Source organism: Vigna unguiculata, chromosome 7 (genome assembly GCF_037176805.1).
Source record: "Vigna unguiculata cultivar grain cowpea cultivar isolate G323 ecotype 2 chromosome 7, ASM3717680v1, whole genome shotgun sequence".
Lineage (NCBI taxonomy): Eukaryota > Viridiplantae > Streptophyta > Magnoliopsida > Fabales > Fabaceae > Vigna > Vigna unguiculata.
Window position 1 is genome coordinate 11012307 of NC_140798.1, and position 14220 is coordinate 11026526.

Here is a 14220-nt window from a genome sequence, read left to right on the forward strand (position 1 = left end):
CTTTAATATATAAATTATATTAAAACTAAGAATGTGGTAAAAGAATTACTTTCAAATATATACTTATGTTTTAGATCACCAACTATTTTAATTGGGATCAAAGATTAGTTTTAACTATTACTTAAAAATATTGTTAAAAAATTAGTTTAGAAATAAATATAAAAGATGATAGAGGAATAAAAACTATATGTAATTTGAGAAATGTTTTGCAAATTATTAAAAACATTAATAATAATTAATTAAAATTAGAATTTTAGTTAATTTTAATTTATATTTAATATTCAGATAACAATTTTCATTGAAAGTTAAAGAAGGAAAAATATATTTAACTCATTTTACTATAGAAGGAAACATAAACCTATCTTATAAAAGAGAGAAAAAAAAAACTAGATAACTATTGAATCAATTATTGTATAGCTAAAGGAAAACAGAAGTCCTAAAGGGTTTCAATATAATAATATAATTTTGACTTTTCCTATAAACTATATTATAATTTGATTAAATTTTTAGTTAGATTAAATTAATGAATTTGCATGCTTGAAATAGTGTCTATAAAGTTGCTTATATTCATTAAAGGAAACCATATGTGAAAATGCAATCCCCTTAGCATTCAAAACCTCTAATTTTTTTTTTATAATTACTGATTTAGTATCTAACTTTTTCGTTAAGTTCAATTTGGTACCCAAATTTTTGGTTTGTTCAATTTAGTACCCCAATTTTCTAAAGAGATTCAATTTGGTCTTATCCGTTAAGTTGGAGTTAACATCGTGTCCGTACAGGACACGTGTCAAGCCATGAAATTTTTTATTTTTTATTTTTAAATTAATTTTCTTAAAAAAATATTTTTTTTTCAAAAAAAATTATTTTTTTTTCAAAAAAATTTAAAACTACCACGTGTCAATTTATTATCGTGCCACGTGGCATATTACAATCATGACACGTGGTAGTGGTAATAGTTGTTTTTAATTTAGTACCCCAATTTAAATTTTTGGTTCAATTTTGTACCCTAATTTTTTAAAATGCTCCAATTTCGTTCTTTCCAATTTGAGACCAAATTAATAATTAAGTTTAATTATAACTTATATATACATGTTAAAATAATTGTTTTGAATTTATACATCAAATCATTACACCTAAATATTCAAATTTTTTATTTTTTATAAGTGTAAAAAATTTTATGTGTAAAAAATTACAAAGGTTAAAATGTCAAAAATAAAAGGCTTAAATACCTTTTTCGTCCTCATTTTCGTAGTATTTGTTGCGGATGGTCCTCATTTTTACCAAATGTTTAAAATGGTCCTCATTTTCGTAGTGTTTGTTGCGGATGGTCCTCATTTTTATCAAATGTTTAAAATGACCCTCATTTGCGCAATTCGTGTTTAATTTAGTCATTTTCTGTAACGTCATTTAAATCAGTAACGGAGCACTGTACAGGTGTCACTGTTTGTATTACATTGCACAAATTGCTACAACATTGTTGCTTGCAACGATTACAACCAGAGGTAAAGGAAGAAGATTGGACTACACCTGTATAGTACACATAATATACCCCAATATAATATAATACAAATAGTGCCACTTGTACAGTGTTCCGTTACTGATTTGAACGGCGTCACAAAAAATGACTAAATTAAACACGAATTGCAAAAATGAGGACCATTTTAAACATTTGGTAAAAATGAGGACCACCTGCAACAAACACTACAAAAATGAGGACCATTTTAAACAAATAGTGCCACTTGTACAGTGTTCCGTTACTGATTTGAACGGCATCACAAAAAATGACTAAATTAAACACGAATTGCAAAAATGAGGACCATTTTAAACATTTGGTAAAAATGAGGACCATCCGCAACAAACACTACGAAAATGAGGACCATTTTAAACATTTGGTAAAAATGAGGACTATCCGCAACAAACACTACGAAAATGAGGACCATAAAGGTATTTAAGCCAAAATAAAATAATTTAAGTATTTAGGTGAAATGATTTGATGTATATATTAGAAAAAATTATTGTAACATGTATATATAGGTTGTAATTAAGCTTATTTACTAATTTGGTCTCAAATGGGAGAGGACCAAATTGGATCATTTTAAAAAATTGGATCATTTTAAAAAATTGGAGTACTAAATTGAAAACAACTATTACACTGTCATGTGTCATGATTGTAAGCTGCCACGTGACATGATGATAAACTGACACGTGGTAGTTTTTAAATTTTTTGAAAAAAAAAATTCTAAAAAAAAATTAAAAAAAATTTAAAAATTTCATGGCTTGACACATGTCCTGTACGGACACGGTGTTAACTCCAACTTAACGGAGAAGACCAAATTGAATCTCTTTAAAAAATTGGGGTACTAAATTGAACAAACAAAAAGTTTATATACTAAATTGAATTTAACGAAAAAGTTGGGATATCAAATCAATAATTATATATATATATATATATATATATATATATATATATATATATATATATATATTATTTTGAATTCCCCACCTTGAACCACGAAAAACTTTATGAAGGAATTGAACCCAAACTTCTTCACGCTTTGTAGGTTTGAATTGTTGAACATGGAGGTGTTGACCAAACTAGAAAGTTGGTTTTGTAAGCAAAAATACTTGAAGTTTTGACATGATTCACATGACGAAAGGAAGAAGTTTGGTGAAAGTGTTATCCTCTATGATGAGGTGCACCAAAGAGGAGCAGTTTACAATAACAAAGGTAAGGTTCTATGAATGGAGTTGGAGTCCAAGTACAAATTTTGTTGCATTTTTGCGGAGTTAAGTATTCATCCACTAAACATGTTGTAAGAGAGATTCATGAGCTAAAATTGATATTTTGATACCAAAATATCCCTAAAGAAGGCATTGTTGTAGAGGTCTAGAAAACATAAAGACAAAGAGGTGATTGTGATTTTCTCAATCAAAATATTATAAAATTATAAATAATAAAATTTTCAGTTATAAAATTATAAATAATAAAATTTTCACTTATAAAATTATAAAATCAAAATATTAAAAAATTATATGTGAAGACAACAAACCAAGGTAACAGACAAAATAACAACCATATCACCTTGATAACAAAAAATTGAAACAATAGAACATAAAAGTTTATTAGAAATTCAATTAACAATTTTCAAATTTATATACTAGAAACTTAATCTAAGAAATGAAAAAAGAAAAAATAAATAAAAATAAAAAACTACAAAATAAAAAATACTAACCAAACTCATTCATTTAATTATTTTTCTCTTTCTTAATTTTATTATTTAAGACCGTCTCAATTCAATCTCATTCTTACAACTACGCCATCTCCTCTCAATGAAAATTGCAAAATTTTATGGATTTCATTTTTTTTTTCATTTTCAATAAATTTTAAATTTAAAAGGATAGAATGAGACACAAAAGGTATAATACAAATGTATTAATAAATTTCACTAATTTCCTCTAATATTTGCTTGATAGCAAAAAAAGAAAATAGAGTAATAGAAAAAAAGTAAATAAAAAGCGAAGTAAAAAATTAACATCTAAATTTCAAAAACTAGAAAAGAATTAAATGTAGATATATATTTTTTAAAATAGGTTAAATCTATTTTTAGTTTCTTAAATTTAAGATAAATTTAATTTTGCTTCTCAGAATTAAAATCTATTGCTTTAGTGTTTTTAATTAAAAAGTGTTTTGTTTCGATTATGAATACCCCAAAACGTTAAAGCATACGAATATTAAAAATAAAAATAAAGAGTACCAATAAATTTAAGAACCTTTTTATTTTATTTTTATTCTATCAAACAATTAACATTATTTCTATCACCAGTATTTTTCTCATGTTTATCTCACCGAGCAAACAACTTGCAATACTTTGGTATTGAGAGCCTCATTGCAGGGCCTGATTTGGAGGATTTCTTTACGCACACCATGTTTTCTTCCTGCACTTCCATAGCAATAGTGAAATAACTTACTCATTCCTTATTAAAATTAAAATATCTGCACATAGTCTTTACATTATATAATTCAGAATGTAAAATTACATTATCAATTATATGATTTTGAATACATTTTACGTTTTAATTGTCTTCTAAATGTCTTCTAAGTTTGTATTGCAAATTGTCTAATCTAAAATATAAATTTACAACAAGGATTGTACTATATTTTGAATTGTCTTATTTCAAATTATACACTCTAAAATTTAATTTACATTTCAAATTGTTTCTAAAAAATACATAACAAATACACGATTCAAAATATAAATTTACATATTAATTATAAAATCTGAAACATATTTTTCAATTTATATTACGAGTATAATGTGTTCTACGAATTGTACGAAATATGCAGATTGTACAGTCCAAAGCTATAACTAAAACACAAAAACAAATCTTACAATATTCTTTTCTATTAATTTCAACACATAATTGAAAACTTAAAAAGTATGGGATACAGAAAGAAAACATGGGATGGAGGAAGAAATTCCCCCTTCTATTTGCCACACGAATTTCATCGAACTTCAGTGCACACGTAACCAAATTTACCATCTCTTGCTCCCCAAGCATTTAGGGTTCCTATTTATTCACTTCTTTAAAATAAAAATAGGATTGAAAGCATTTTTATATGAAACCCAAAGTAAAATATCCTCCCCATATTGGCATGAAATAGGAGAATATGTTTTTTTGTTGCCTTTGTTCTAAATTCTTAACAAAAAAAGTAAAGATGATTTTAACAAAGGTAAATAACTTTCTGCTAAAATACTGAAATAATCTTTATTTAGGTGCTAAAAAATATGCACTTTCTCTCGTGCTATAAACAACAAATGTTTCTATTCCATTCTTCTTATTTATCTCTTCTCCATTCAACTCAGAAAACAAATTATCCAAGAAAGCTTTCCACCTTATTTTCTCGGTGGTGTTAAACAAACAGGCGTAGAGAATTCATGAAGGAATATAAAAACTCCTACAGGATAAATAGATAAGATCTAACTTGCCAAACAAAAACTAGAGAATTCTTGTTCTATTCATTTAAACTACAAAACTTTGTTAAAGCAACAAGCATATTCAATGAAAGGAGTCATTGATGAGTATAGTGAAATCAAAAGACTTATTCAAATAACATAGAACATCATGAAAGGTTTACCTGGAAGTTACTCCAAAAAAAGTCTTCCCTAAATTTCGAGCATGTGATGATGCAAAACAACAAGTTTTCATTCACATTTAATTTACAATAACATTACATGCTGTGATATATTCACTCTTCACTATAACATTACATGCTGGGAAACTCCTTCCATATAACCAAATTAAAACGAAAGAAATACTATCAGTTTTATCAGATTACAGCATTTCAAATATTATTATTGGTCCAAAATAATACTAAAAGAGAAGTTTCCTTCTTTGATTCTCTGTCCTGCAAAATTGCCAAGCATGCAATATATATGCACGCAAAGAATGAAATACTTACAGCTATGATACATTATTATATCTTTATGCTGCAGCAGATCGCTTGTCTTCGTAATCATCAAGATTAAGGGCATGTAGCAACTTAGGCCATGACTCTGGGATTCCCCCTGGCAGGTTAAATTCCAATAATTTTCCTCTGCTACGGTAAAATTCCTCCACAGGCTGAGTCTGCAATCACGACAGTCTTTAAATTTATGGAAAGGGAAGCCAAAAATCATTCACAACGATGTAACTATAAACAATGGGGAATTGGAAACATCAACTTCAACAAATTCGCCCAGATATTTTATAAACATCTCATTATAAAAATAAATATACAACAAATACGAAGTCACTCAAGCAGTCATTTATTCTTGAAGTCCACACATAATAATAATATAGTGTGCACAATACCATTTCACGGTATATTCGAAGCCTTTCTTTGACTACCGGTTCAGTATCATCTGATCGAGTAATGAGCTTAGAAACGCAATTCGCAGGAGGAAGAAGTGGAGCCATAACCATTCCAGGGCTCCCATTCTCAGCCTTAATGTCAATGGAAGCAACATTAAAATTACCCCCACACTGATTGCAAATTCTCCTACCAAGGCATTTCTCAAGCAGAACATCTTCTCGGAGCTTGAGATTGATTACCAAGTCAATGTCAGTTACCCCTTCCAATATTTCCTGCACCGAAAAACATAGGCTAAAATTTGAGTACTCTATAATTTAAAGTTTCATATTGCTTCTATGAACAGGAAGCACACAACATAACTGTTGTAACTTAAACACATAAAGGGGTGAAGAGGCAGAAGCCGAGAGAATTAAAGCTGCTTGTATGAAGGGGGAAGTAGAAGCTGATTTGGTGGGAAAATCAAATCATAAAAAAAAAAAAAAAGTAGATCAGGTAAATCGCCTTATGAAATCGTCAGGTTTATCCATACAAAGAAAAAAAATCTTCACATTTCTTTAAAAATTACATTTTCAGATTTCAAAACTGACTACAAATATTTATGTTCCTTGTACTCATGCAAAGATTTAGTAAATAAAATGAGGGTTAGTACCTATAATGAAATACTTTACCAAAGTGAAGAAACTCACTGCTTGCTTTATTGTTCGAGGAAATCCATCAAGAATAAACCCCAATTCGCCTTTAGCTTCCTCAGCTGCAAGTCTCTTTGACAATAAACTTATTATAATTTCGTCTGACACCAATTGACCTTGGTTTACAATTTCTGATAGCTGTAAGAAACCAAATATTACAAATAAAAATGTAGAAGAGATGTTCCGATGGACATAAAATAAACATTGTAACCCAACAAAGAGGCAACAACTAGGCTACAACAGATGAAATTGAAAAACCATAACTCTATTAATAGAATCTCATTTATTGTCCGTCAACTGATCTTTAAAAGTAAAGTGTAGTAAAACATCTAATACCTTTTATTAAAAGGAAAAAATCCAATACCTAAAGCACTTAAAAATGGAAAAATGAAAATGAAAATCGAGACATCATTTCACTAATTTGGTTCAATTAAAATTACAAAAATCAATGTTCCAGACTAAAAGACTCACTAGCTTGGAGAACAGGTAGATTTTCCTCATTACCAATATATATTACGCATGCAATTAATGTTACAAGATTACTGTTAATAAATAATATGAGAATATTTATAATTAAATAAGAATAAGGAGTTAACAGCCAACAAGAGACGATTAGACCATTCTGTACGTCGTTAGTCTCGCAACAAAAAGGACAGATATGATGAAAGAGCAAAGATACAGTCAATGCAAAAAAGACGGGAATGCCAAACTGTTTGAGATACACCAGAAACGTACATCTCCAACCACAGGTTTAAATAAGAATAAGACACGCAACGTCAATGACAATACTCTCTATTAAGTAGTTTTCACAAACCAAAACAACTATCCTGTGAGGGACAGTGTTTCAATTTCCAGTGAAATGAAGAACCAAAGAATAATAACTATTATCATGTCCAAGTTTCCCTTATGCAACACCATATTGAAGACATTTCTACTCAGTTACACAGACTTGGATGCCACAACAAGAAACGAGACTAGACCCAATCAACCTTGCGCCATGGGGCTGGCAAATACAGACAACTCAATGTACGTTTCAAATATTTTAAAAACTTATTACTTCAGTTTTGTTTAGTTTTATTTTACATATGTTTAAAAAAAAAAAAAAAAAAACTCTTCTTCCCACATCTACATAGGAAAATCTAGTTAAGTATAATTTAATTGTCTAACTCCTATGCATGGAACTTGAGTCCAAAAGTCTGTTTGCAAAATGCCAAAAAAAAAAAAGACTAACAAAGCAAGTAGTGCTTAAGCAAAGTGGGACAACAATATGCATGAAGTTGTCCAACTTCCACCAACAAGATCAAGCTGAAAGTTCAGTAAGATTTAACTTCTATGCACCATCACAATAAAAGAACTTGTAATTCTTAGTTTACAAGAAATCATTACTATAATATGACTTTTGGGTTAGTTGACTTTTAAGATAATCATCATAACATAACAGTTCGTGTATTTGAGATTGAATAACAAATGTTTAATATTGTTTTAAAAATAATAATCATGCTTCATTTTCTTCAAGCGCCGCCCATAGAATTTTTTCAATAACCTTGACGAAATCCTCGTCAAAAAGATCACGAAGCTGCAAAATAATTTAGAAAATTCAAAAAACGAGGAGGAGGAAGACGAAAACCTGGGAAGAGAGGGGACCAGAGGAGGCGAGTTCGTCCCGGACGAGATCGCCGGTGGCGATGTGCGGGACGGCGAGGAGGTTGGAGAGGCGACTGGCGTAGGTGCCTTTGCCGACGCCGGGACAACCGAGAAACACCCACTGCACGCACCTCTTGCTCAGGTTGTCGCGCGGCGACACCCGGCGGAAGGAGGCGGCGGCGTACGGCGGCGCGTTGACTTGGGAGGAGGAGAAGGTTCGGGTGGCCAGAGGAGAGACGAAGGAGGCGCGCTTGGCGAGTCGGAGGCGGGTTATGGCCGCCATGGGATTTGCAGAAGCGAAGGAATGATGAACGACACGGTGAGTGATTGATGATGAATTGATTAGTCAGTTAACTAATTCTTCGTTTTTGTATTTATACCATATTTGCTTCTAAGTTTTTTTTTTTTTTTTTTTTTTTGTGTAATGCGTGAATAAATATCAATTTACATTTTCTACATAGGATATATATATATATATATATATATATATATATATATATATATATATATATATATATATAAGAAAAATAATAAAGCACGTGGATAATTTATAAATGTTGAAGGTGAAACGTGGAGAGTTATTTACGACTTTGGTCTTTTAAAATGCAATTTGAGTTTTTCTTACATAAACCTTTCTTTTTCCTTTAAAATAAATAGTAGCATTTTTACTTCGTACTTTTTTAATTTTGAAATTTCTAATAAAAATAAGTACAACAAAACTTTTGAAAAAGAAAAATTCCAAGTTCAAATATTTTTGTAAGATCATAATGATACTTAATTTTAATATTAAAAAATTTAAGTATAAATAAAAGTTTTATAAATGAGTTTTATTATTTATAAACGCATCATTTTTTTTAAAGTACTTTTTTAGAGATTTTTTCTTTCTCTCTACATTTCTTACTTCGGTGCTTATCTTTTTGAAGATCAATCTCTATGGCAAACTTTACAATCTTGTTCGGTCAATTTCTCAAATTGAGTAAATTGATTTTCTGTCTTTTTTCTTCTTTTGGTGTGTTCTTTGTGCATGCAAGAAATCCTAATTTACATGTGACCTCTGAGTTTTCCTTATGAGTTTTTTATGATTAGTGGTCCTAATGATGTGCTCTAATCATGTCTATGTTGTTCCTAGAGTGAGTTGTGCGCTTTGTTAGGTCTAAAGAGTTATATGAGTTGATTCACATATAAGGGAAGCTAATTACACTATGTATGAATTGTAAAATTTCCAAATTCATAACTTGCATGAATAATTTGTGATTTGCTTGTAGATCCGACCGGTGGTTTGATATATGATGTATGAAATTTTGGGTTTTATGTCTAAAATTTGCTTGTTAAGGATATTGGTTGTTTTGATTTGCGATTGAAATTAATTGGCATTAATGCTTGTGATAAATTTGAATTTGGTATGTGATTGACGTATGTGAAGGTTTGTGGTTTGCTTAGATCGGTTTGGAAATGCACAATTAAGCAGAATCATGTTTTCCAGAATTATACAGACTCGCTTGGCGAGCATTTATTCGCTAGGCGATTTCTATGTCAGAGGCTCACTAACTTGGGAGTCGTTGGACGAACATTTACTCGTTGGGTGAATTCTAAGTCAGAGACTTACTGACTTGGAATTCGTTGGGCGAGCATTTACTCGTTAGGCAAATTCTAAGTCAAAGGCTCATTGACTTAGGAGTCGATGAGCGAGCATTTACTCGTTGGATGAGTTATTGAAGAGTTGTTTCCCCTGGAGTCCTAGTGATACACTCGTTGGGCGAGCTATTTGGTCGCTGGTTGAAATTGTACTTTCCGTTTAACAAGAATATTTGTTCATTGAGCGAGTGTATCAAGACTTGAGTAGTTGTTGACTGATTTATTTTAAAAGCTTTGTAACTTTTAAGAATGATTGATTTAAAAATGTTTGATAAATGAGAAGAGTTGATACTAATTCAAGGATAATTAGTGGTGAATTGTTGTAGTGTATGCATTGATGTGGGCACCTAGTTGGAAGCTATTTTGACGCTCTAATAACTATTTAAATTCTTAAGTAGAGAAGAATGGAGTATGCGGTGGGAGGAGCAGTAGGTCCTAGTCTAGGGGTTTTACCTTGACCAAAGGAGTTAACGGACTAACCTTGTGTGTAGTAATATCTATCGCTCTATAGAGTGTCTGATGTCACCACAAGTGCACACCTTACTAGGGTTCAACATCAATGCATGTATCTGGATAATTGCATCATAGCTCTAGATCTATGTATGAAATAAAATGATTTATTTTGTTTAATCTAAGTGCTTGTTTTCTGATACGATTAAATCTTTTACTACGTTAACTTACCATTTTTCTTGTATTTTGTATGTCTTCACTTGCTTTATTATTTGCAATGATCACCTGATGGATGTGAACAAATGTAAAAGTTCTAGTTGGTCAAGTTTAGAGAGAAGATGATGCAGTTATCTAAATGATGTATAAGATATTTTTGTGTGTTAATCTTCTTATATATAATTTTGCATTTTAGTTTATCTTCTTTGAAATGAGTGTAATCTAATATGGGCATGCTACTATTATGTATTTTATGATCATCAGTTATGACATGTTTTATTTAATAATTTTATACTATTAAATTGTAGGTTACAATTTTATTATAATTCATGTCTTTGAAAAAAATAGATTTAAATAAGGACGAAGATTTTTGTGGGAGAAAAAAAATTCAATTAATTCATTAAGAAAAGGGAATGAAATCTAAAGAGGAAAAATAGATATGTTTTACTATTTTTATTTTTTAAATATCTTACGCTTGACTTTTTACTTTTTTTTATCAGTACTGGTTAATATAAAAAAAAAATCACGTCTTTTTAAGATACATGATTTTTACTTTGTTTCAAACTTGATTATAAGTATTTTCACAAATTGAGAATATAATAATTGAAACTAAAACAATTAAAACAATCTATCTACAGATAAAAAGTTTTAAGAATCGCAAATAATTTTGAAAATCAAAAATGAAACACCTTAAGAGGTAAAAAATTACTTTTAAAAATAATATAAAGCACCTTAACGAATATTCTTAACCATAAAATAAAAACAAAATTTATATAAAAAATATCATATAATACGAGCATTATTTTACTTTTTCAACCATACTTCAACACATATTTTACCACATATGATTTAAGGAACTAGATTGAGAATTGTTAGTTACCAACTTTCAAGTACAAGCAAGCATATTATTAAAATAATAAAACAATTAATTTATCATACAAATGGCATTCTCAAGACTTGAACCCAAGTCATCTCAACATCATCAAGTACTCTCAACCACTTAAGTTAGTATTGTTCCTTTTCATAAATTTCCCGCATTATATGTCATAAATATTACATTACCCACATTTATATTAAATAATTATTTATTTAATTATTTTATTTTCTCAAGTCTTACAATAGGTAAGCAAAAATACTAGGCAGTGGAAATGAAGAATAAATATATGCACCTTTATCTTCATTTTCAATAACACAAAAAGGGGAAAATTGGACTCACTTGAAGAATAAGAGTATGAAGATTTAACTTTATCACATGAACTAAAGGCATGAAAGTGTCACTACTGAAGTTATCGAAGCAAAAAAATTCATGTGCAAAGCATTGCACCTGGGTTAGCACTTATTAGATCACGAGTTGGCACGTAGTTAGGGGATCTAGTCATATGTTGTTGTGGATTAAATTGAGAAAATTGCATTCCTTAACTCACCAACATATACTCCTCATTAGTAATGAAGAGAGTGAAGATTGAAAGAGGTTATGTACATCCTTTCACACATGTTCAAAATGTATACCACGAGTTAACACTTACATGGCCATGGGTAAGCAAAAATACTGCATAGTGAAAGTGAAGAAGAAATATAGGCACTTTTATTTTCCTTGTCCAAAACACAAAGAGGGACAAATTGGACTCACTTGAAGGAATATAGTATGAAGATTTAACTTTATCACATGAACTCAAGGCATGAAAGTGCCACTACTAAAGTTATTGAAGAAAGAAAAATTCATGTGCAAAGCATTGCACCTGGGTTAGCATTTATTAAGTCACGGGTTGAAACGTAGTAAGGGGATGAATTCATATGTTGTTGTGGATTAAATCACAAAAAATTCCATTCCTTGACTCACCAACATATACTCCCCACTAGTAATGAATAGATTGAAGATTGAAATAGGTTATGTACATCATTTCATACATGTTCAAACCGTATACCACGGGTTAGCACTTATGTAGCCATGGGTAAGCAAAAATATTGTGCAGTGGTGGTGAAGAAGAAATATGCACCTTTATTTTCCTTTTCCAAAACACAAAGAGGGGCAAACTGTAATCACTTGATGGAATAAGAGTATAAACATTTAACTTTATCACATGAACTCAAGGCATGAAAGTGTCACTACTGAAGTTATTGAAGAAATAAAAATTCATGTGCAAAACATTGCACTTGGGTTAGTAGTTATTAACTCACGAGTTGACACGTAGTAAGGGGATATATTCATATGTTGTTGTGGATTAAATTAAGAAAATTGCATTCCTTGACTCACCAACATACTCTCCCCACTGGTGATGAAGAGAGTGAAGATTGAAAGAGGTTATGTACATCCTTTCACAAATGTTCAAAACATATACCACGACTTAGCATTTACGTAGGTATGGGTAAGCAAAAATAGTGGACAGTGGAGATCAACACCAAATATTGGCACCTTTATTTTAAAAAACACAAAAAGGGGAAAAAACTTGGAATGACTTTAAGGAAGTGGAGAATGATGATTTAATCTTAAAACAAGGACTGAAACCATGACAGTGCATTTTAGAAGTTTGTCAAGCATGAAATATTTATGTGCAAACCATTCCATTTGGGTTAGCATTTATTTTTTCATGAGTAAGCAAGTACTTAGGTCGTTCTGTTTGGACTGGATTAGTGAAGTACCAGGTCCAATAAAAGTAATAAAATAATTGCAAAAAAAATTACTTAGGTCCAATAATATGACTTCAACATTTTTCTAATTAATCCTTACTTAACGTCATAAAAGACAAGCACTAATGTATCATACTCTTCAGACGTTAAAAAAAAATATTTTCAACATGGCTACATTCACAAACATAGCATTGCAAAATTTAGTAATTGAAGTTTCTTCTAATTAAGGCATTTTCTCCTTGTGTAAGTAAAAAACGGAGTTCGTATGGCTTGAGACTTGAAACGCTTCCTTAGTTGATCCTTCAATCGGTGATATAAATTACTACTTTGCGATTGGTTGATGTCTTCATGTTCAACAAGCTCTTCTCCTTAATCCTGGTAAGGAGTATTTTCACATAATTTATCATACTACACCTGCTTGTATTTAGGTGTAGGTTGTTATTCACCATTTTCTGAAACATTGGCTTCAACATGCTCTTTCAACTGTTGAATCGTCCTTTTAGTCAGCCTTTATTTGAACTCTACCACCGATTTACATAGTTCATTAATCTCTACTTTTTAGTCTTCAACTGTTTGTCTTAATTATTGTTGCTCTTCTTCATCCTCCTCAAATTTTGTACCATATTTCTTAAAAGCTTCATTCATAAAGGGTTATGAAAGCTCAAACTTCGACACAACAACACCTTTATATACATAAAATATTTGCCAAAAATAAACGTAAAAATACAAACTAAACAACTTGTATAACAAACATTAACACAAACAAAACTCGTATAAAATAAAACATACCATGTTTTTATTCAAAGCACTCTTCATTTTATCTTCCAATATTTTCATATTTATCCACTACAATATTCTGGGGAACTGTATGGATGATTTTCCATACAGATTTTTAGATTAAAAAAATGCTCAAACGACCACAACTGCATGAAGTACACACAATAAGAAGTTCTCAATAATGTCAATTTAAATGAAACAAAAATTATACCATGGGTTGGCACTTCTTAAGTCATCAATACACAAAAACTTGTCTGTATAACTTATGCCATAAGCCAACCAAAGTCATCCATGCTAAACTTTTAAAGTAAAAAGAAAATTTTATAT

General features: G+C 30.2%; 1 protein-coding gene across 2 annotated transcripts; it reads right to left on the reverse strand.

Moving 5' to 3' along the window:
• Positions 1-5184: 5184 nt before the first annotated feature.
• LOC114192410 (putative adenylate kinase 1, chloroplastic) lies at positions 5185-8549 on the reverse strand. Of its 2 annotated transcripts, none has more exons than XM_028082121.2 (4): positions 8171-8549; positions 6541-6681; positions 5854-6126; positions 5185-5628 (listed from the first exon to the last, which is right to left on the reverse strand). In XM_028082121.2, the coding sequence occupies exons 1-4, from the start codon at positions 8468-8470 to the stop codon at positions 5485-5487; spliced, it is 858 nt and encodes a 285-aa protein (XP_027937922.1). In that variant the 5' UTR covers positions 8471-8549; the 3' UTR covers positions 5185-5484. The 2 variants fall into 2 exon arrangements, with proteins under 2 accessions (XP_027937922.1, XP_027937920.1); XM_028082119.2 differs by having other exon boundaries at positions 6523-6681.
• Positions 8550-14220: the final 5671 nt, after the last annotated feature.

Excerpts from the sequence above, each read along its gene's own strand:
- LOC114192410 (XM_028082119.2), bottom strand. The coding sequence starts at position 8,470 with ATGGCGGCCATAACCCGCCTCCGACTCGCCAAGCGCGCCTCCTTCGTC. Across the intron at positions 6,127-6,522 it reads CAGTGAGTTTCTTCACTTTG|GAAATATTGGAAGGGGTAAC; the intron begins GTAAAGTATTTC and ends TTTTCGGTGCAG. Across the intron at positions 5,629-5,853 it reads TTCGAATATACCGTGAAATG|ACTCAGCCTGTGGAGGAATT; the intron begins GTATTGTGCACA and ends TCGTGATTGCAG.